The sequence below is a fragment of the Anguilla anguilla genome, chromosome 6, assembly GCF_013347855.1.
Source record: "Anguilla anguilla isolate fAngAng1 chromosome 6, fAngAng1.pri, whole genome shotgun sequence".
Taxonomy (NCBI): Eukaryota; Metazoa; Chordata; class Actinopteri; order Anguilliformes; family Anguillidae; genus Anguilla; species Anguilla anguilla.
Window position 1 is genome coordinate 6,714,059 of NC_049206.1, and position 22,471 is coordinate 6,736,529.

The window sequence follows — 22,471 nt, forward strand, 5'->3', positions numbered from 1 at the left end:
GCTTCTGTGCATTTAAGAGTCTGTTCCGTGCAGAAAGCAGCTGGAGGGCGGTGGTGCTGGCTAGCTTCCCAGGAGCGGTGCTGCTGCAGTACCCCTCGAGCAAAGGTACTAAAACCTGAACTGCTTCAGTAAATTCACTAGCTGTATAAATGGATTGTATGCAAATTAATGTAATCTGTGTGAGTCACTCTGGATAAGAACCTCTGATAAATGCCTGAATGTGATAAGACGTAAGTGTAAAACGCCTGAGGCGCCCCCTGCTGGACAGATGTGGTAGTTCGGGCCTCACCTCCAGCAACAGCGGGTTGGTGTACTGCAGGGTGGCCATTTCCTGCTCAATCTCGGCCTGGGTCTTCTTCTTCATATCCGGCTTCTTCTGGTCGGGTCTCTCCTTGGGCGTCTCACCAGGGGGCAGAGTGGGCACCTTATTCTCTGCCCAGGCCTGGGATACAGAGAGAGAGAGAGAGAGGGTGAGCGAGTGAGTCACAGAGAGTGAGTGTGTGTGTGCGCGAGGGAGAAAGACAGAGAGAGAGAGAGAGAGTGTGTGTGTGTGTGAGAGAGAGTCAGTGAGAGTGAGTGAGAGAGTGACAGTGTGTGTGAGTGAGTGAGCGAGCGCGTGTAAGTGAGCGAGCGCGTGTATGTGTGCGTGTGCAAAGGGAGTGTAATTTCATGAATGTGCGTGTGTAAGTGCGTGTGCGAGTGAGTGAATGTGAGAGAGAAAGAGAAACCGAAAGAAAGAGACCATGGAGGGGGAGGGCAGAATACCTGTTGGAACTGGGCAGGGATGGGTTTGGCATAGGGAACCTTCTTCTGTGGAACTTTCTTTTGGTCTTTCTGCATCACTTCCTCCATACCCCAGTCCAGCCCAGGGATAGTCATCTCCACCTCCGCTGAGTCATCTTTACCTGTGGGACAAAGACTACATTACCCAGAGTTCACTTTGTTACCTCGAGACACAAACTAAATCATGCAGGCAGAAATCCATAATCTGTCTTCAATAATTAATATTTCAGAGCCCACAGCTCCAAAAATTGGGCTAAACTGCTTTACTGACACAATGTGCTGCCAAAAAAAATCATAAGTAGAACAATAAATGCCATTAAGAAAACAGATTACAGAAAATCCATCAGTAAATATGAGAAATAGCAAAAGAAAAGCACAGAAATAGCATTAATTAGGAGGCCAGAGGGTTGTTTAAGCTCTGAGCAGTACATAATCAGAGCACCCCCGCTTAGTACTACCAGTGTTAACCAAACACAAGGGATATTTCTGCAGCAAATGTCCCTTTTGCCCAAAATGAACTGGGGATATTCACACTGAAAGACCGTTCCATCTACAATAACACTTAACAGGCTTATGTGATGTCCCCTCGCGCTAATCTGCTGTGTTAATGGTGTCATTAGCGCTGCTGTGTTAATGATGTCATTAGCGCGGCTGCTGTGTCTCCCTCACCACTCTGCTCCTGCTCCATGGCAACCTTCAGCTGCTCAGGAATGCCCATCCCAGGGATGGAGGCCAGGCTGTTGGGCTCCATGTCGTCTGGAGAGGAGAGCGGACCGTTACTGCACCCGCAGGGAGGACCAGAGCCCCGCCCAAACGCGCTCACACAAACAGACAGACTGACACACGCGCGCGCGCGCCCACACACACACACACAGATACAGACAGACTGACACACACACGCGCGCGCACACACACACACAGATACAGACAGACTGACACACGCACACACACACACAGATACAGACAGACTGACACACACACACACACACACACGCGCGCACACACACACACAGATACAGACAGACTGACACACACACGCGCGCGCACACACACACACAGATACAGACAGACTGACACACACACACACACACACACACACACACACACACACACACACGCGCACGCACACATGCACACACAGCCACACAGATATTGACAGACAGACAGACAGACAGACACACTCACCATACTCCACACCGTCCTCAGACATCCCCGGTAGCAGGTTGAGGTTGTATCGATCTCTCATCTTGTCTCCGGGCCGATTGCGGGTCCAGAATTTACTGAGGAGGAGGGAAAATTATTACAGTTTTTTTAAAAATCAGCAGAAGCAAAAGCAAAGCAAAGTAAGCAAAGCAACTGTATAGGCCAGAGGATTTGGGATCTCCCACCAAAAACTACCAATAGAGGTGACCATGTTCTCCACCTGATATAACTCACTGTGTACTCTACCCATTATGAAAGGTGACTGTGTACTGTACCTGTAAGTACAGGTGACTGTGTACTGTACCTGTACATACAGGTGAATGTGTACTCTACCTGTACATACAGGTGAATGTGTACTCTACCTGTACATACAGGTGAATGTGTACTCTCCCTGTACATACAGGTGACTGTGTACTCTACCTGTACATACAGGTGAATGTGTACTCTACCTGTACATACAGGTGAATGTGTACTCTCCCTGTACATACAGGTGACTGTGTACTGTTCCTGTACATACAGGTGACTGTGTACTGTACCTGTACATACAGGTGACTGTGTACTCTACCTGTACATACAGGTGAATGTGTACTCTCCCTGTACATACAGGTGACTGTGTACTCTCCCTGTACATACAGGTGACTGTGTACTCTACCTGTACATACAGGTGAATGTGTACTCTACCTGTACATACAGGTGAATGTGTACTCTCCCTGTACATACAAGTGAATGTGTACTCTACCTGTACATACAGGTGACTGTGTACTCTACCTGTACATACAGGTGACTGTGTACTGTACCTGTACATACAGGTGACTGTGTACTGTACCTGTACATACAGGTGAATGTGTACTCTACCTGTACATACAGGTGATTGTGTACTGTACCTGTACATACAGGTGACTGTGTACTCTACCTGTACATACAGGTGAATGTGTACTTTACCTGTACATACAGGTGACTGTGTACTGTACCTGTACATACAGGTGAATGTGTACTCTACCTGTACATACAGGTGACTGTGTACTGTACCTGTACATACAGGTGACTGTGTACTCTACCTGTACATACAGGTGAATGTGTACTCTACCTGTACATACAGGTGACTGTGGACTCTACCTGTACATACAGGTGAATGTGTACTGTACCTGTACATACAGGTGAATGTGTACTGTACCTGTACATACAGGTGACTGTGTACTGTACCTGTACATGCAGGTGACTGTGTACTCTACCTGTACATGCAGGTGACTGTGTACTGTACCTGTACATGCAGGTGACTGTGTACTCTACCTGTACATACAGGTGACTGTGTACTCTACCTGTACATACAGGTGAATGTGTACTGTACCTGTACATACAGGTGACTGTGTACTCTACCTGTACATACAGGTGACTGTGTACTCTACCTGTACATACAGGTGAATGTGTACTGTACCTGTACATACAGGTGACTGTGTACTCTACCTGTACATGCAGGTGACTGTGTACTGTACCTGTACATGCAGGTGACTGTGTACTCTACCTGTACATACAGGTGACTGTGTACTCTACCTGTACATACAGGTGAATGTGTACTGTACCTGTACATACAGGTGACTGTGTACTCTACCTGTACATACAGGTGACTGTGTACTCTACCTGTACATACAGGTGACTGTGTACTGTACCTGTACATACAGGTGACTGTGTACTGTACCTGTACATACAGGTGACTGTGGACTGTACCTGGTGTGGTCGTTGGATCCGGAGCACAGGATGTGTCCGAGGGGGTGCCAGGCCAAACTCCAGATCATCCCCTCGTGTGCCATCTCCATACCCCCCACCTCCTTCTCCACGCTGTGGATAAACACGGGGAGCAGTCAGGGCACCTCCTCCACCCTTAGGAGGTCTAACAGGGTGAGCTGCAGTCAGCAGTGTGTTGTGGACAGGGGTCTGCTGTTTGCTGACTGGAGGACTGGGCTGTCACTCTTACCCAGCGTTCCAGAAGAGGAGGGATCCATCCGAGCCCCCGCTGGCAAACAGGCCTTCGTGGACGGGGTGCCAGGCAACGGCTACAGAGACACGGACACACAGGTTCATGCCTATTCACATGACTGAAACACACTAAACTGTGTTCTTGAACAAGGTCAGTGGGGAAAGTCTTTGGAAAACAGACTGATAATGAGGAAGGAACAGTGGTTCCCAAAACTGTCCTCCGGGACCCCCAACCAGATCCAGGAGTTTTAGTGTGTTCCACCTCAGGCACACCTAATCAAGCCCTAATCAAACTGCATCAGGTGTGCCTAGGGGGTCCCCCCCAGAGGAGTGGTTTGAGAACCACTGAGGTAGGATAATGTGGATTAGCACTAGGACTGTAACAAGCGTTTGACTGCAGCACTGGGGCAGGTCTGAGCTGGAAGGGGGTAGTAATGAGTGCACGGGGGTAGTTACTGGGGCAGATATAAGTAAAGGGGTAGTTATTGGGGTAGAGGTATCTGTGAGGGGGGTAGTAATGAGCGCACAGGGGCAGTTACTGAGGCAGATATAAGTAAGGGGGTAGTTACTGGGGTAGAGCTAACTGTGAGGGGGATGGTTAGTTAGTTGCTGACCTGTGGCCTCCTTTTTATGTCCTCTGAAGACCTGCAGCTCCTCCTTCAAGTTCCTGATGTCAAACAGCTTGCACAAGTGGTCACGTGACGCGGTCAGCAGCCAATTGCCATTCAGGTTCCACTTGACCTCCATCACTGTGTTTTTGTGGGCGTGTCTGTGGGTGAAAGCAGTGGGAAACGGAATCATTAGTGCCTGGTGATTGGTTATTCCGGGCCCCAATTCCCTGTCGCATTACTCAACATAAGACTCCCCATCTAAAGCCCATTAGAGCAAAATGAGCAGCTGTTCCAGTTTGTGCGTTTGGACGCAGGCAATGGCGTAGGACCCGGTCCGGTACTTACAGTGTGGCCAGACTCTGTCCCGTCTTTGGGTCCCAGAATTTGATTGGCTGCTGGCTGTCCTTGCTGCCAGACACCACCAGGCCCTTGGTGGGATGCCAGTCCACACACTTCACGTCCGCGCCATGTCCTGTAGGGAGGACAGCGGATCAGACACACAGCACAGCACACGGACAGAGCTTCACGAGGTGTCAATCTCAGTCCAGTGTGTGTGTGTGTGTCTTTAAAATGTACATACATCAGTTCGAGCATAACAGGGAGTTTCCATTGATTGGCCAGTGGTGTAGTTTGTGTTATGAGATCGCGGTTGGACGGGGAAACAGGAAGGGGTAAAAAACAGAACCCCCACCTCCCCCTGCCCCACTACTTTGTTTTACTGGCCAAATTTACATTTGCAACTAGGCATTGAACACAAGCTGTTGTCCAGAGCGACTTACAGAAGCGCACACAAAGAAAAGGCTTAGGAAACAGGGGACTGATGCTAAGACATCAGGATAACAATCCATAGTTGCAGTTGATACATCACTGTAGAGTAGTAAACACGTAGGCACTATGCTACAGCTAAGTGCTACTGTAGGCGCAGGACAGTGCGTGTAGTACTTTACAAAAATGTCAGAAGAGGGCCTCTTCTACATCACAAACTCAAACGGAATCTAACAAGATCTCACACGCTGTCCCCCTGCTCCAGAAGGTGCAGTTTACCACAGCCTTCCGAAAATTACCGCTGCACACAAGTGAAGGTCCTCTAATATTTAATTAAAAAAACTGAATTGCTACAGCAGACACGGGAAGGGCTAAGAAAATGCTATTTGGCTGGGGTGGCAGTGCTAACGCAGGAGCATATGTGCTAGCCTGGCACCTGAACAGATCAGCAGCAGCAGAAATATGAGTCACTTTAAAGCCAAACTGGGATCCAGGCCTGAGTCTACCAGCCATTAGTGAAGAAGCCCAGCTGCTCTTAAGAAAACAGAAATGCTGGTTTGCAACAGGAAATGCACTCCCGGATCTGAAATAAATAAATGGTAATAATGTTCATTTTATGTTGCCACACCTGTCTTGGAACTGCAATGAGTCCAAATATCAGGGGCATTTACTGGAGCTGCCGTCTAAAATATACAGAATTGGACCTGATCTTATTCCAGGAAAAAAGAATCCAGCTTTGAGAAAACGTAAAACATGTAGAATTACACTTGTATCAGCATTATTCATCATATCTAGATCGTTCATTTGCCAGGTTGGCAAACTGAAGCCTGGTAGCTGGTAACTGAACTAGCAGTTTTCTGTGTTGTGAATTACAGGGGCCACTGAAGTCAGTCCAACACTATGCTGAAGTATACTATTTAATACTTAAGAACACCTGAAGTATAATTAGAGTTTATATGAAGTATGCTTAGTATACTATTTGGGTATACACATGGGTCAGGGGGGACGCAAGGCAGAGTTCACAATCTGTCACCTTCTCCACTCTGCACCACTGCATATGTAGACCAATCCTGAGTCCGTTTGTATATGCAGCTAATATACATTGAGGGGAAAATGTTTTAATTATATAGTGTCGATCTACAACAAAACAGTTCAGACAGAAAGCATGTTATATTACATTTAAGTTATACTCAAAACCAATAGTTTTTTAGTAAATGAGAAAATGAGTGGAATCAGAGAGATTTAGTTTGGTTTGGTAGAGGATAGCTTTAATTATCATTATTTTTTTTTTTACTGGATTTGTTATTCAGAACAGACTATCAAGGTCTTTACAACAGATGGATTAAAGCTTTAATTTTTTTTTGGTTACTAAAAACTTTCCATTTGCTCTATATTGCCCCCTTCTGGATCTAGTTATTAATCTGAAAGTACTTGTAAGAAAGGCAGTTGAAAAGTCAGTTTTTGGCAGCCCAATAGGCTAAAACGATAAGAAAAACATCATTTTAATTATAGGAACCGGACAGCATGAATCTTCCACAGGCTGTTCTCACAGTTTTTGTGTGGGGGAGGGGGGGAGTGGGGGCATTTGTTCAGTTCCTGTATTTTTTCCTCTCTTGCTAATCAGTATATTTTGGAAATCTCAACGACTACAAGCCACACAAAGTTTTCAACACTGAAAAGTAACCATTACAGTCCATTAAGACCTGGTATTCTGGTGCAGTGTGAACGTTTGTAATGAAGTTTATTTTAAACGTTACATTCAAAAGACATGACCGTTTCCTTCATTCAGAACTTCAAGCACGTTCAAGGTTTAAAAGGAGAAAAATATGTTTATTCAAGGCCCTGTCATAAATTCAGGCATTTATTTCCCTAAACGGCAGGGCCTCTATAAACACGGTTTCTCCAGAGAAACGTGTACATATTTCAAACACTCAATGAAAATCCAAAGAGAATGATACAAATCATCACAGATAACCTCATACAACTGTGAAGAATTGCAGTTAAACACTGACAAAATGAACATAGTCTTAATAAAAATGAACAATTTGCATTTCTATTTAGTTCAGTGCAACAAATTCATTCCACATTTAATTCCGTCATACAGCTGTACACACTCAATGCAGATATTCAATTCAAAACACCCAGAACGATGTCCTTTTGACTCAATTATTTGTACATCCAAAGCTACAGTGCAAAAGTCAAGTGTCTTTAGTTTCAGATGGAATCAAAACAGTATTTGCATACAAGTGTATGAAGCAGTGATTGTGTTTCCATTATTTGGTGATAATTGACACAGTCACTCTTGTTCTGTCAAACCACAAGAATGTTGTCCAGAAACAGGCCCTTCACACAAACTCCATTCTTCCAAGAGAAGTGTGAACTAGACAGTGAGAACACACCCAAGCACACACATGCGCGCACACACACACACACAATCTCTGCATCTGTTACTCGTTCTCCCCTTACACAAACACAGGCTCTGTGATTTTGTTTGTTTCAGAAAAGATTTTTGTTGTCCACTTTATTGCACCGATCATTGTAGTTTGATCTGTAGCTGCACAAACTGGTCTAGCTAAATTTAGATTGTTTTGTGAAAATAAATAAATTTTGAACATTTTTTGAACTAAGTTGGACACATGAACCGAAAGAATCTCAGAGCTTGCTTAAATGACTGGATCACCTTTGGTGTGAAAATACTGTGAAACAACAAATCAGTCTTGAGAACCAAAAATGTATTTAATTACTAGATTTTTAGTTCACTGGTTCTCGTTTCTTGATCTCATACCATCGCAACTACGATCTGTTCTTGGTAAATGTAGTTTGATCTCAGAAATGTGATTTTAAATGCGATCAGTCTTGGGCTCATTTGCAAGTCTGCTCTGAAATGTGACAGTGATGCAATAAAAGTCCTTCGTGTAATGAGAACGGCAACAAATTTCAAAATGGTTTAAGAAATGAAGTTGTACTGCAGAAACGGCGATCACATCCTTGGTTACACTGTACTGTCGCAGGCTACAGTGAGGGAGCATGTGAGTGAGGTAGTCCGAAAACGGCTCTCTCTAGCACCACCGCTCAATCCCATAATGCCTTTCACATTCACGCAGCTCATTTTAGTACGGTGGCGGGAGGTGAACCCGATCTTCCATTCGAATGATTTTGGCTCACATGCTACTAATATGTATACTGCACGTTCTGGAAACCATCGAACCAGTGGGACCATTTTATCACGAGCAACAAGCAAGCAAACTCGACGTGCTGAAACGTACGAAATCTCATTTTCTCCTGGAACTCCAAACACTACTTTCAGAAAGACCGCACAATTTACCAATATACTTCAATTTATTCAACAATTCCTTCAAAGCAGTGAGCCAAAAATGAAATAAGCATGCACCTATTAAAGCACGGTCAGAACTTGATCAGGATTTTCCCAAAGCAAGAAACTAATTTCCCATTTATTTTCAGTGCAAGACAACCCATTTCACAGCAGACTGCTAGGGCAGTAGAAGATAAGGAAAGCCACTAAATCCTATTCTGCTCACATTCCCCTGACTTTACCAATGCCTGAGAAATGCAACATCTGCTTTATTTTGTTTGTGCATCCATTTTAAAGAAAGGACCCAGAAATCGATGCCTTTTTTATCCACAGGATCATATTGAGATCTTTTTCATACAAAACAAAAGTTGGCAAGCGTTAGAAATACGGAGTCTCCTTGAATGTTAAGCAGGTGAACTGGTTTTGCAGTCACAGGAGCCTGGTGTCTGAGAAAGACTCATTTACACCCCTGAAAGCCACTCCGGTCACAGATGAGCACACCGTCTAAGCTAGGGCTGCCAAACCATGTGACTGAAGATGAAAGAAAGAAAGAAAGCAAGCTAGAAAAACACACCTCATTCAACAGCTTGGAGTTCTCATTGAGCTGCCAACGTGTAGAACAGGGCGTGCCAAATTAAGGTCAAAATGAAGACCAACAGGACGGTAGATCTCCAGGAACAGGGTTGGGCAGCCCTGCTCTAAGCATGACATTAATCACAACAGTAACTGTCTGAGTGACAGGCGAGTCATTGGGTCAGTCTTTAGTTCTTTTCTGTGGAGGGACCAGCGCAGAGGGAGCTGTACAGTGATGCTATAAAGATGGGCACTTAAAGTTTTGTAGTATTTTCCCGGCCTTTCTCCAGCCTCTCTCCAGTAAATCACACTTAATTTGAGCTTGTCTGCCATATCGCATGTCATTTCATTATTTCAATACGTGCGTCTCAATGAATGTTCATCGGACAAATACAACACATTTGGTGAATGCTAGATTGCATCTGCAAAGTTTGGCCAATGTCATTTTAATATTCCATAATCTTGAATATTTACTTTTACCCATTACTGCAGCCTGACCAAAATGGCATGCATGCGCACGCACGCACGCACACGCACACACACTCACTATTACTCTTGTCAGTTACAGATAGGACACTAGCTAAGGTGGACCTCGTGTGTAAGTTCCCTCACAAGCTAAAATAAGACAAAGCTGTGATATGAATACAAATTTCAGTACAGAACACACAAACCCACATCTACTGTCAAACCTAAATAACATCAAAACTGCATGGCATTTTAAACTTCGGCCTTTCATAAGAGACAAATTGCTGCAGTTTTCATCCTCGAATGTGTCGTGTACTACTGCATGTGCATGGAAAAGGTCAAATGTGTTCAGTGTAAAATGTGACATGTACCACAAGGGGTGAATTAGTTGTGCAGAAACTCAATGCCAAAAAAACCCCAACCCCAGTCAAAATCTACAATGCCATAGAAAGGTGAAATGTGTTCTCCCATCTTACGGTCCTAAACTGTGAAGACAAGGATTAAATACAAGCAAATCAAACGTGAGGCTCAGAACTGTGGCGATGACAACGCAGAGAAAACCAGCAGAGCAGTCAAAATAAAGCATCTTTAAAGCCCTGCCCAGAGCAAAGACAAACAAGACTGCAGCTAAAAGCCAAGAGCAGTGTTGTGCATCCCCTACCATACACTAATGACTCCAGATAACTGACAAGAAGTAGCTGGAATTGAGACCAAACATATTTAAATTGGATAAGTGACAGGAGCTGGATCTTCTCCTTGTTTTTTTTGTTTAGGGAGAACTGGCAGGCTAATTTCCTGCTAAATGCATTTTCATGCATTTCACTTTTGTAAGTCGCTCTGGATAAGACAGTCGGCTAAATGCAATTACATTTTTATTCTGAAAGAATGGACAACTTCCTTCTGTGAAAACACTGAATTGAAGAATTATTTTTTAAAAGTAAAAAACAAAAAACAAAAGGGGAATTCGGAAGGATTTGCCCAGTCTGCATTAGCAACAGATTCTAACAAAAGATGCATTAGATTCAGCAAGGAAACGTTTACATGGGTCTGTGCAAGAAGGTCTACATAGGGTAGGGATCTGCAGAAAGGAAGTTTGGAATTTTATTTTAACTCAAGGTTCACCCTTTACAAGGATGTGAGGGCCATCAGGTGTGAGTGTGTGTGTATGCGTGTGTGCGTGTTTACGTGTGGTGGACTATACGAATGATGAAAATGTGTGAAAAGGGGTGGTGTGTGTGTGTGTGTGTGTGTGTGTGTGTATGTGCGTGTTTATTTTTAAATATTCAAAAGGTGTCCTCACATTTTGGTGGCCAAAACTGACAATATTTTTGCCATGTCTTAACTATATCTGGATCAATTACACAATGTTAAATGTATACAACATGTTTCAATAGTGACAGGCAATTCAAATTGTATTATGTGATCACGACACACAAAACCATTTTATGTACAATGTTAGAACTGAAAATTTGCCTCAAATATAAACTGGTCAAATGACGCAACTGCTTTGTATGAACCATTAGTTAGCGGCCAACCAGCTATGCTGGAGGGGTCACTCTGCCTTTTAGAATTTTCCATAATATGATTAATTATAGCATAAATTAAGGCAAACTGTATTCAATAAATTAGTACCGTAAATAGCACCATTTGTAAGCAACTGCATGGAATATTTAGAATGTGATTTCTCTCATTTATATTAGACAGTATAGTTATTGTTAATATTTTCATTTTGGTAAAAAAAGAAAATTACATTTTTGAACATGAACAACCTTAATTAAAGTACATTTATACATATACCTTATGGCTGCCTCTCTACACCTAACCCTCTGCAGGAGATCTACCTGGCCTGGCTAAGTTAGATACTGCTAGCCAAGTCTGGTTGTTATTAATAAAGGAAAAGTATGAACCGAACTAGTCAGCTGTCTTGATCTGAGCCATTATTTAACTGGCTAAACATCAGCCAAGCCAAACTGCCAAGCAAGAGTGCTTCGGTTAGACTGTAAATTAGCTGGAACGTTTATTTATCACTTAAATGATCATTTTTAACTCTGAGACACGAGATAACTGTTAATCGCACAGGCTCCAATTAAACTGAGGGTGAACTTTAAGGTGAAATGGAATAATGCTATTTAAAGAGGAAAACTGTACTTTTCACAGTATTTATTTATTTATTAAACATTTTCGCAGGTAAGTTGTTGCCAAGATGGACAAATAAGTGGGAAAAAGTGGTGTAATTTGAGTGATCCAGGCAACTGGTGATTTTGACCTTGTGTATATGATTGTGCACATATAGTGTGCTTGTGTGAGTGAGTGAGTGTGTGTGTGTGTGTGTGTCAGCGCAGGTGAATAGACAGCGTGCATACTTTTAGTGGGCGTTTGTGTCTGTGTGTGAACATAGGTGTGTACAGCATGAGGGTGTGCACGTTTGTGTGTGTGTGCGCGTGTATACACAGCGTGTGTACACACGTACAGCAGGAGAGAGGATGACTTTGTGTCAAAGTGAGAGCGTGCACGTGTGTATGGTGCGTGTGCACATGTAGAGCATGCACACACAGGAGTCTGTGGCAGAGCGTGCACGTGTGTACGGTGCATGTGCACGTGTAGAGCATGCGCACACAGGAGTCTGTGGCAGAGCGTGCACGTGTGTACGGTGCGTGTGCACATGTAGAGCATGCACACACAGGAGTCTGTGGCAGAGCGTGCACGTGTGTACGGTGTGTGTGCACGTGTACAGCATGCACACACAGGAGTCTGTGGCAGAGCGTGCACGTGTGTACGGTGCGTGTGCACATGTAGAACATGCACACACAGGAGTCTGCGGCAGAGCCTGCATGTGTGACAGGGACATACCTCTCAGGATCCTCTCTTCGTGACATCGCAGAAAGTCCCAGATGCGGACGGTTCCATCGTCGGAGCAAGTGGCAAATTTATTATCCGTGGGAGAGAAACTAAAGACACAGCAGGGGGAGAGAATCAACATCGCAGGAGGACCGGCCCGGACCCTCAGAAAACCACAGGGACCGCAACGCGGAAGTGTCACACAGTGGGCGTGTCACACAGCCCCACGCCCGCCCAATGGCGGGGCCAGAATCGGCCTCTCCGCAGTGCCACCCAATGGCTACCCGCCATGTTTCTAAGGTGAGCGTTAATCCCACAAGTGCCCCTTCTCCAACCCGGCCACTGTGTCTCACATGACATTCTTTACAGACTTCAAATATGTGCACAGTAATATGAAAGGGCTGTAGGGGAGCGCGCGCGTGTGTGTGCGTGTGTGTGTGTGTGTGTGTGTGTGTGTGTCTGCAGGAGGCTTGAGAGGATCTGATTTTTCACTGACTACTGGGGCAAAACAGTGAACTGCTAAAGTGGGGGGGGGGGGGGGGGGTGATGAAGGAAAAATAAAATTGCAGGTGTTTCTTATCAGTATATTCAATGGCTATCACAAAAAAATGATGTAACAATGCAGTAAAAAACCAAAAAACAACAAAAAAAAAAAAACTTCCCTTCAGGCATTATAGGCAATGGCCAAAAATGGGCGGGGTTACCGGGGTCCTGACTAATGACAAACCCACACTGGCACACAGGACACAGATCATTGTACGCACACCAAAAAAATGTAACTACAGACGGGTGTTTCGAGGAGGGGAATGGAGGATGTGGGTTACTGAAAATGTAAAACTGAGCACTGCACTATTTGCAGTCACCACAAATGTAAACACTGTATACTGCACTGTAAAATCAATCGTGGTTTCTCTTGTGGTATAAACCCGAAACACACACACACAAAAAAAAAAGACTACGGAATGTGTCAAAAGCCATTTTGTCAACCGTGGATTAGCAAGTGCAGGGACAGCCCGTAGTGCAAAATGATTGGTTGATCAGATAATGGGCAGCACAAAAAAGATGAGACGATATTCGATCGTCTGGTGAGTCAAGCTGAACATTGGCAGGGTGAGGTGCAGACTGATGGCTGTGAGCTCCAGCTGAAATGAATGGATGGGGACACTGGGGGGCCTTCTCTACCAACTTAATTCCTAAAATGAACATTCATAATTCCACAACTGTTCTCCCAATTCTAATTTGGAGCTTGGTTAGGGGCTTTTACTTTCGAAACCATACACATTATATTAATGCTGACAAACACAAAATGTGCGCTGAAGAAATGTTTTTTTTTTTCTGTCATCAAAATGGAAATAAACGGAAGAAATTGATTCCTAGCGGCTGAGCATAAATCACGTCTAAAAAAGAAACTTAAAAATTTGCCGATGTTAAATTCTGCTCGTTAGGACTGAATTAACTTTAATTGGGGTATGTAAAATTAGCAGGCATAGCAAGTACTTCAAAGTATGGCTGTAAAATAACACTGGTTCCAGTCTTTCTGAACAAGGTGAACACCACAGTGTGTATTTTTGTATGTCTATGTAATTGTCTATCTGGTTGGTTTTTTATTTTTATTTATTTGTTCATGTTCAGAACAGGCTTGAGGTATTTTCATTTTTCAAATTAAAAGTTTTCCCATTGACTGGTGTGCAAGGGTGACTTCTAATTGTCCGTGCTCAAACTCCCCTCCAGCCTTTCTGGTGCTGGACTCGGCCACGCCTCCACCGAGCCGACAAACTCACAGCAGAGGGGAGGAGCCCAGTCAGGTGGTACAGTCACATGACACAGCTTCACCAATGGGAGCTCAACACCCCGTGTGTGCAAGGCTGGAAGAGCTTTATTTCAGTCTATGCGTTACCTACAGGTATGTAGTGTCTGGTTTTACAGAACCACAGCTGTGACATTTAAATTCTTAAGGCTTCAAAATGGCGCGGACCACGAGGCACCTTTATTCCTGTCCCGAAATGAGTTGCACTGGTGGACTGTGGAGTGTAATTGGGGGGGGGGGGGGGACTGTGTCCGACTAAACCCTCGATATAAAACCAGCGCCCCCTTCTGCACAAGGGGGTCGGTACATCCACTCAGCCAAACTTCTCTAAAGTGCTTACGTGTGTATATATATATATATATATATTTATGAGTAAGACTTTATTTAAAGAAGCGCAGAAGGTGGCAGCAAAACCCACGGGTACATGGCAGTGCGCACTGGAGAGAGAGCACAGAACACAACTCTGAGGAAGCCCAGGCCTGAGAGAGAGCGAGAGCGGGAGCAGCGGGGGCGAGCGACACGCGTGCACGTCTCCGCGCCGGGGGGGGGGGGGGGCAAATTCAACTACGGAAAAAGGGGAGATTGGGTATAGACCTGGCCTCTCTAATCGCCTCCTTGTGTGCCTGGAACATCTTGACGTTGTTCATGTTGGACTGCCAGTACTTGACGTAGCCCCCGTGGTCGGCGGTCAGCATCCACATGTCGTTGTGGGACCAGGTCATGGCGCGGACGGGGCTGTCGTGAGCCTGGGGGGGGAAGAGATCGAGCGGGGGCCCTTTAGATAAACAAGCTTTACGGGTGTGTGCCGTAAGGGGTACACGCACAGTACCAAAAAATAAATACATGCCCTGTACTTCAAATGTATTTAGTTCAAAGTAAAAGGATTCTCCCACCCTGTTCCACACTGCTAATCTATTTTTTTGGTTAAATAGTTTTTTTTTTTTTTTCAGATTTCACAAAAAATGATCCAACCCAGACCCCAGCAGATGACAATCAAGACACATCCCCTGTGCGAGGTCATGCAAACAAAACATTTTGAAGCTTTATCTCTAAGGGTTAAACCACTGGTTTAAAGTCTGTAAGTTGCACTACAGACTGCTCATGTGTAACCAGATTGTGAAACTTTGAACATTGCTGTTTGTCTGCTTTTATAGTATGTTAAATGATGAAATTTTGTTGTGTCTAATCGACTGCTGCTTTCTTGGCCAGGTCTCTCTTGAAAAAGAGATTTGTAATCTCAATGAGACTAACCTGGTTAAATAAAGGTTAAATACAAATAAATAAAAATTTCTCTAAACATTAAATGACGACAGGACTGTAAAATACTTCCAAGGCCCGGAACGCCTTTTCTTACGATGCGAGTCAGCTTCGTACCTGAAGAATGGTTTCAAAATTGAAAGTGAGCCCATTCCACAAGGTGAACTCTCCACTAGAGGCACCTGTCACCAAACGCCTTCCTTCTGGCGTCCACTGCGAGGGTGTGATTGAGAGAGAGAGAGAGAGGGAGAGAGAGAGGGGATTGGAGAGAGGGGGGATGAGAGAGAGAGAGATGGGAGGAGAGAGAGAGAGAGAGAGGGAGGGAGAGAGCAGCAAACTAATGTTAGTCTGCAATCTAAAAAGTTAGAAAGTAGCAACCTAGCCAAATGTTTCAGCTAAAGTTAGCACGCTACCTGAAGTCCATATGGATTTTAATGTATTCTAACCATTTTTCTAAAACCATTCTCTCTCTTCCTGTTTTGCAGATATTATGGTCTGCCTCTGATAAACCAGAAGTAAAAGTGGGAGAACTCACCCTCACTACAAAGACGGGGCATTTGACTTTGTTGGTGGACGTTCTGACAAACTTTGTGGTGACGGCGTTCATGGGATTACTCAGCATCCCCACTGGAGGAACCAGCTGCAGGAGGAGCACAGGAAGCAGTGCTTTAATACTGAGACACACACACACGAGCGCGCACACACACGCACAGTATTACGCGCACACACACGCGCGCAGTATTATGAACACAAACACGCGCACACACACACACACACACGCAGTATTATGAACACAAACACGCACACACCCGCAAACACAGTATTACACACACACACACACCAGACACACGTGTACTCATACACAAACAAACACACACACACACACACACACACACACATACAAACACACACACAATAATGCTGCTGTCCATATTTACAGATCTAATCTGAAATATGGGCCGTGCTTTCTCTGCAGCGATGCTGGACTCACGTCATTGTAGCAGCCTGCGTCGGGCTGTATGGCGCGGAAGTCCCGATGGTCCCGCTGCCACAGGCGGTTCTGAGGTGCAGGAGAAACAGCGCAGAGTGAGAACGAGCAAAGCGCACGAGCGGGCGCGAGCTGGGAGCTGGCCAAAGCTCGCTTGAGTTCGGGCGTATGTGAGAAACCTTAGGTACGAACCTCAGAGAATCAGTGTGAACCCGTGGGTGCGGTGGAGGACCTGCGCCATGCATGAATTCGAGAGCGGGCCGAAATGCTTTTGTGGCGCACATCTGGGTTAACGTGTAACGGATCTCACCGTGTGTGTGAAGCGCGTGTGTGGTGCGTGCGTCTGTACCCGACCTCCAGGTAGCTGATGACGGACGGGTTGGGGTTAGGTTCTGACTGCGTGTGTGTGTGTGTGTGTGAGCGCGTGCTAGCGTTAGCGCTCACCTCCAGGTAGCGGATGGCGGACGGGTTGGGGTTAGGTTCTGACTGCGTGTGCGCGTGTGAGCGCATGCTAGCGTTAGCGCTCACCTCCAGGTGGCGGATGGCGGACGGGTTGGGGTTAGGTTCTGACTGCGTGTGTGTGAGCGCGTGCTAGCGTTAGCTTCTGACCGCACGTGCGTGTGAGCGCGTGCTAGCGTTAGCGCTCAGCTCCAGGTAGCGGATGACGGACGGGTTGGGGTTAGGTTCTGACTGCGTGTGTGTGTGCTAGCGTTAGCGCTCACCTCCAGGTAGCGGATGACGGACGGGTTGGGGTTAGGTTCTGACTGCGTGTGCTAGCGTTAGCGCTCACCTCCAGGTGGCGGATGACGGACGGGTTGGGGTTAGGTTCTGACTGCGCGTGCTAGCGTTAGCGCTCACCTCCAGGTAGCTGATGACGGACGGGTTGGGGTTAGGTTCTGACTGCGTGTGCTAGCGTTAGCGCTCACCTCCAGGTAGCTGATGACGGACGGGTTGGGGTTAGGTTCTGACTGCGTGTGCTAGCGTTAGCGCTCACCTCCAGGTAGCTGATGACGGACGGGTTGGGGTTAGGTTCTGACTGCGCGTGTGTGTGCTAGCGTTAGCGCTCACCTCCAGGTAGCGGATGACGGACGGGTTGGGGTTAGGTTCTGACTGCGTGTGCTAGCGTTAGCGCTCACCTCCAGGTAGCGGATGACGGACGGGTTGGGGTTAGGTTCTGACTGCGCGTGTGTGTGCTAGCGTTAGCGCTCACCTCCAGGTAGCGGATGACGGACGGGTTGGGGTTAGGTTCTGACTGCGCGTGTGTGTGCTAGCGTTAGCGCTCACCTCCAGGTAGCTGATGACGGACGGGTTGGGGTTAGGTTCTGACTGCGTGTGCTAGCGTTAGCGCTCACCTCCAGGTAGCGGATGACGGACGGGTTGGGGTTAGGTTCTGACTGCGTGTGCTAGCGTTAGCGCTCACCTCCAGGTAGCTGATGACGGACGGGTTGTAGTCGATGGTCTTGCGGTTGACGGCCTTCCTCATGCGCTTGCCGTCGAAGGTGAGCTGCTGCATGGCCTGCTGCTGGGCGAAGTCGGGCCGCTTGTAGAAGAGCTGCCGCGGCGCCTGGTGCTGGAAGCGCGGCATGTGGAAGAAGCGCGGCGGGGAGCCGATGTCCGCAGCCATGGCGACACCGCGGAGCGCACCTGCACGGACAAAGGGACGCGCACACCCGGTCACTTCACACGCCACGTCTCCAGCAACAACCGTGACATCACAGGGTTCTAACTACATTACACCTGCACATCGCAGGGTTCTACTGCTTTACCCTCCACATCACAGGGTTCTACTGCTTTACCCTCCACATCACAGGGTTCTACTGCTTTACCCTCCACATCACAGGGTTCTACTGCTTTACCCTCCACATCACAGGGTTCTAATGCACTATACCACATCACAAGGTTCCACTGCCTCCCCTGTGACATCACAGGGTTCCACTGCCATCTACCTTGGATCAGTTATTCAACTGAACGGGGCTGCCATGGTTACTTACGATTACACAAACCCTACCCTGCAGATAAGGCCTAACATGACTACAGCATCTAAAAAGATCAAAAATTCCCAGACGCACACCCACAACCTACTACACCCTCTTTGCATTTTCATCACCATTTAAAACAAATATGTCCTTCTATAAAAAACAACCAACGGTTATCAACCTGTTGTTTTGCAAGAACAACATGTAGTGGAAAAACATTTTCAATGAAAGGAGTTTCTGTAGTACTGGGCCACGGCCTTTCAATCACAGATTGGAGGGATTTTCTTTTGTACACCTGGCACCTTACGCCCGCTGAAATGTTTCAATTCCAAGGTTTAAAATAGCAGCGTGCGCCTTACATATTACAATAAATACACACAGCTTCTCTCACACTGAAAAATGGCTCAGAGCTTTCAGCAACCGAGATGAAAACATCGCAGAAAATCCAATGTGACGGCTCTTTCTGTTAAAACCACAGAAAAAAATAAACAAAATCCTGAAAATTTATTTTAAAAAAACCTTCTTTTATATCCAAATTCATGTACCCATCATTTGCAGAACCCAAAATCGCATCGCTCAATACTGGAAGAGGAGATGGGATACCATGGATTTTCAAACCGCGTGCATAATTCATCAAACGCCTGTCTGGCGCCTGAAATATCTTCTGTCCTCAGATGTCTGGAGAGGACTCGGGTTCGAGTGCACGAGCAGAGGCGATCGCTACAGCCCGGGGGGGCGAGGCGTTCCCGATAGGCGCGTGACCCCTGCAGGCGCGCACGGTCACCCCGGGCGACAAACGCGTTCCCGCGCGAGTCACGTGACCACGTGCGAGTCACGTGACCAGCAGGGAGAGAGAACGTGCGCACTGCAGGCTGCTACATGCAGTTCAGCCAGCCTCTGTTTATTGTTTATTTAGTCAGAAACTTGGCTCGGGATAAAACCGCCCGGGAGATGAATAAATCAGATTTTTTTTGGGAGATCACGTAAGGTGCGAAGGCACAGAACGTAAAGTACAGAAATAAAAGGAGTAAAAATAAATAAGACAAGAAATGTAAAACCAGCGTACAAGCTGGGAGGGAGAATAATTCAATAAAGTAAAAATCATGCACAACGCACCTTCCTGCTAACACGAGAGTAAGACAAGAACAGACAATTCCATACAAGCCAATAAAATATGATGCATCGGCAGATAAATAAAAATGGGAAGTAAAATATTTATCAACATACTTTGGTGTTGATTGCATGAAGGCAGAAACATTCTGAATGGCACCAGGACATTGTTAAAAGCAGTGGGATTTTCAAGAGCTTTCACGTGATTAGGCAGTCCACTCCATCATCTTAATAATACATTTTTGTTCCCCAATTTCACACCCCAAAATATTTGTACATCCCTCGTGCATGCTCCTTCAGACAGAATTAACAGGTCTTTCAAGTGACTTGGAGCACAGTCCTGGATGCATTCGTGGACAAAATAAATCCAGCTGAAATCAATCTAATTCTGCATAAATATGCATCACAGTGTTGGGTTCAGGAAGGGCGACCAAGAACTAATCTACAAAAGTTGCAAAATCTCACATGTATTCTGTGTCTGTTGCAAATCGGTATGACATCCCCATAATCAAGAACAAGAGCTAAAGGCTGTCTTACAAGTTTTGTTCCTTGCATGGATTGTAAAAAATTTCTTCAATCTGTCCAATATATCAAGCTACCTTTAAGCATTTTAGCAATATGCTGCCGCTCATAGGTTAGCATAGAATCAATCCAAAATCCTAGGCACTTAGATGCATTTTTGAAACAAAGTCCAATATTTTCCGTAATCTACTGCTCTGTATTGTCTGTAAACATTTCAGAATTAATGTATAAAAGTTACTGAAATGCAAACAGAAATGCACAAATGTTACATACTGGAGAAACGGTGGCCACTGACAGCACAAGAAAGCACTGTGATGTGTGAACACAAGGATTATAAAGGTCATTCGATCTCACAGACACAGAAGAAAACACACTTTACCCATGGACACCTTTGACCCAGCAGACTGGCAAAACATCCAGCTGCAGTTTCTGCGTTTAATCACAGCCACAGATGCTTAGCCACAGATAAGCCACCAAATCTGCATTTCACAATGCTAAACGTTTGCTTAACAAACCGAAGACAAAGCACGGGCATTGGGTAGCCATTACCAGCCAAATATTTGTATATTGCTGCTGCAAAATCTGCTAAATTCATATTTCCAAAAGTATATGAGCTTAGATGCGCGCAATCTGAACGCCCGAACCCAGAGACCAGTGTTCAACGAGCAGCTCTGGGACACACGTGGGGTAACCAATGCGCTGCGTTAAACGGAAAAACGGGGAGAGTGTGGACACCGCTGAAGACTGGGAGAGTAACAAGCCCGTATCTTTAATCTAGCCAGCACTGAACAGCACGGACAAAGGTAGCTGGATTAGCCGAGTAGAATATTTTACCCCACTATAAAACCCGTATTACATTCGCTAGTTAGACTGCAATCCAATAAAAAAAAGTGACTAAGAAGCAGCACAGGGCTGAGGGAATGAGAAACAGGAGCGCGTTAAGCACATTAGCGAATACAGCATCAGGCCCAAAACCGGTTAGCAGGCTACTGAAGGTTGGAATTTAGCTCAGATCAGATTACTGCAACTTCAAACATCTGTATTTTTCATGTTTAAAGTTGCAGTAATCTGATTAAAGCAATATACCAACCCTGAGTTGTTCGTATGCCATATCAACTGCCGAGCGAACTGTTTTTTTGGTACAATATCTGGACCAACTTGGCTCGCAAATCGCATGAAGCTTGCAAATCAGGGACAGACTCATTTTGATAACAGTAAGATGGAGGAGAAGGAGAAAAAAAAAAAAAAACGACTTAAATATGGGGAAATATCCTTCAAACTGGAAAGACGGCCGTAGGACGGGATTACTCCGCAGCATGAGAGGATTTTCAGTAACCACGGGTATTCGGCGGGCGAGCGAGCCACTGGAACGCACCGAGGAGATTCTCCACGCCCGCTTCGCTCGCCTCCGACGCAAGCCCGCTCCAGCTCAGCGGCAGCCGTGTGAGGAAACCCCCCGGGGCGGGTCAAATCACGCTGGAGTGTGATTTACAGCACCCGAACCGTGACCGCCTCGGAAGGGGGCGGCCTCAACCCCACAGGCAAACCCAGAGGAGTGCGTCCGCAAAGCTGCCCCCCCCCCCCCCCACCGCCCCCCAAAAAAACCAACCACCGCACGACAGTGAGCAAATTCATCTGGAACTGAACCAGAACAGGAAAGGGCGTCAGCAGCAGTGAGGTCATCCGAATGACGAAACTGCCTCGGATTCAGTGGTCTCTTCCCCGGTGGATTTTGCCTGGGAATCACCTCAAGGCAAGCGTCTTGCGCGGAAGCTAATGACACCCTTTCATTTTCTGCTTTCATGTAAAATGCTGTTGTTTGGGGGGAAAGCAGGAAATGGCAGCGGCTCAGTAAATATGGCGGCCGAGCCATACTCCCGCCATTACACCAGCGTGTTCTACACAGGACTTCTCACAGCACACAAAAACAGAGAAACCAAGAATGGATGAAATTTCAACATGTGAACCAACTGAATTCTGATCTGTACTTAGCAGCAAGTGGTGCATTAAAGAACCATTCAGGCTTCCACAAATTAATCTGAATTAAAAAAACATTTTCCAGTCTGAATAAAGTGAATTTAAAAATAATAATTGAAAATACAGGTTACAGAAAATTTCAAGTGTAAAAATTTCTCTTCAGGTCCCAGAAAAGTCTGGGCAACATGCAACTTGTCAAAAATCACACCTGAAACACCAAAAAATGTTTTTTTTCTCATTTTTCAGGACAGTACTCTGAGGAAACACAGCTACCTATTCAGCAGTACCCTTCAGTTAGGCCTATTTTTC

At 45.8% G+C, this 22,471-nt stretch overlaps 1 protein-coding gene across 3 annotated transcripts in view; it reads right to left on the bottom strand.

Annotated features, from left to right (window-relative positions):
* Nucleotides 1–22,471, bottom strand: part of wdr33 (WD repeat domain 33) — a 37,396-nt gene that overhangs the window by 8,212 nt on the left and 6,713 nt on the right. For all 3 annotated transcript variants that reach the window (XM_035421414.1, XM_035421412.1, XM_035421411.1), the window contains exons 2-15: nucleotides 17,998–18,221; nucleotides 16,581–16,649; nucleotides 16,125–16,229; nucleotides 15,707–15,802; nucleotides 14,927–15,078; nucleotides 12,538–12,635; nucleotides 4,917–5,043; nucleotides 4,575–4,729; nucleotides 3,959–4,037; nucleotides 3,712–3,822; nucleotides 1,969–2,063; nucleotides 1,453–1,539; nucleotides 766–905; nucleotides 290–442 (exon numbers count right to left, since the gene is read on the bottom strand). In XM_035421414.1, the coding sequence (XP_035277305.1) occupies nucleotides 290–442; nucleotides 766–905; nucleotides 1,453–1,539; nucleotides 1,969–2,063; nucleotides 3,712–3,822; nucleotides 3,959–4,037; nucleotides 4,575–4,729; nucleotides 4,917–5,043; nucleotides 12,538–12,635; nucleotides 14,927–15,078; nucleotides 15,707–15,802; nucleotides 16,125–16,229; nucleotides 16,581–16,649; nucleotides 17,998–18,201 (1,671 nt within the window). In that variant the 5' untranslated portion in view covers nucleotides 18,202–18,221. The remainder of the gene's footprint in view (nucleotides 1–289; nucleotides 443–765; nucleotides 906–1,452; nucleotides 1,540–1,968; nucleotides 2,064–3,711; nucleotides 3,823–3,958; nucleotides 4,038–4,574; nucleotides 4,730–4,916; nucleotides 5,044–12,537; nucleotides 12,636–14,926; nucleotides 15,079–15,706; nucleotides 15,803–16,124; nucleotides 16,230–16,580; nucleotides 16,650–17,997; nucleotides 18,222–22,471) is intronic.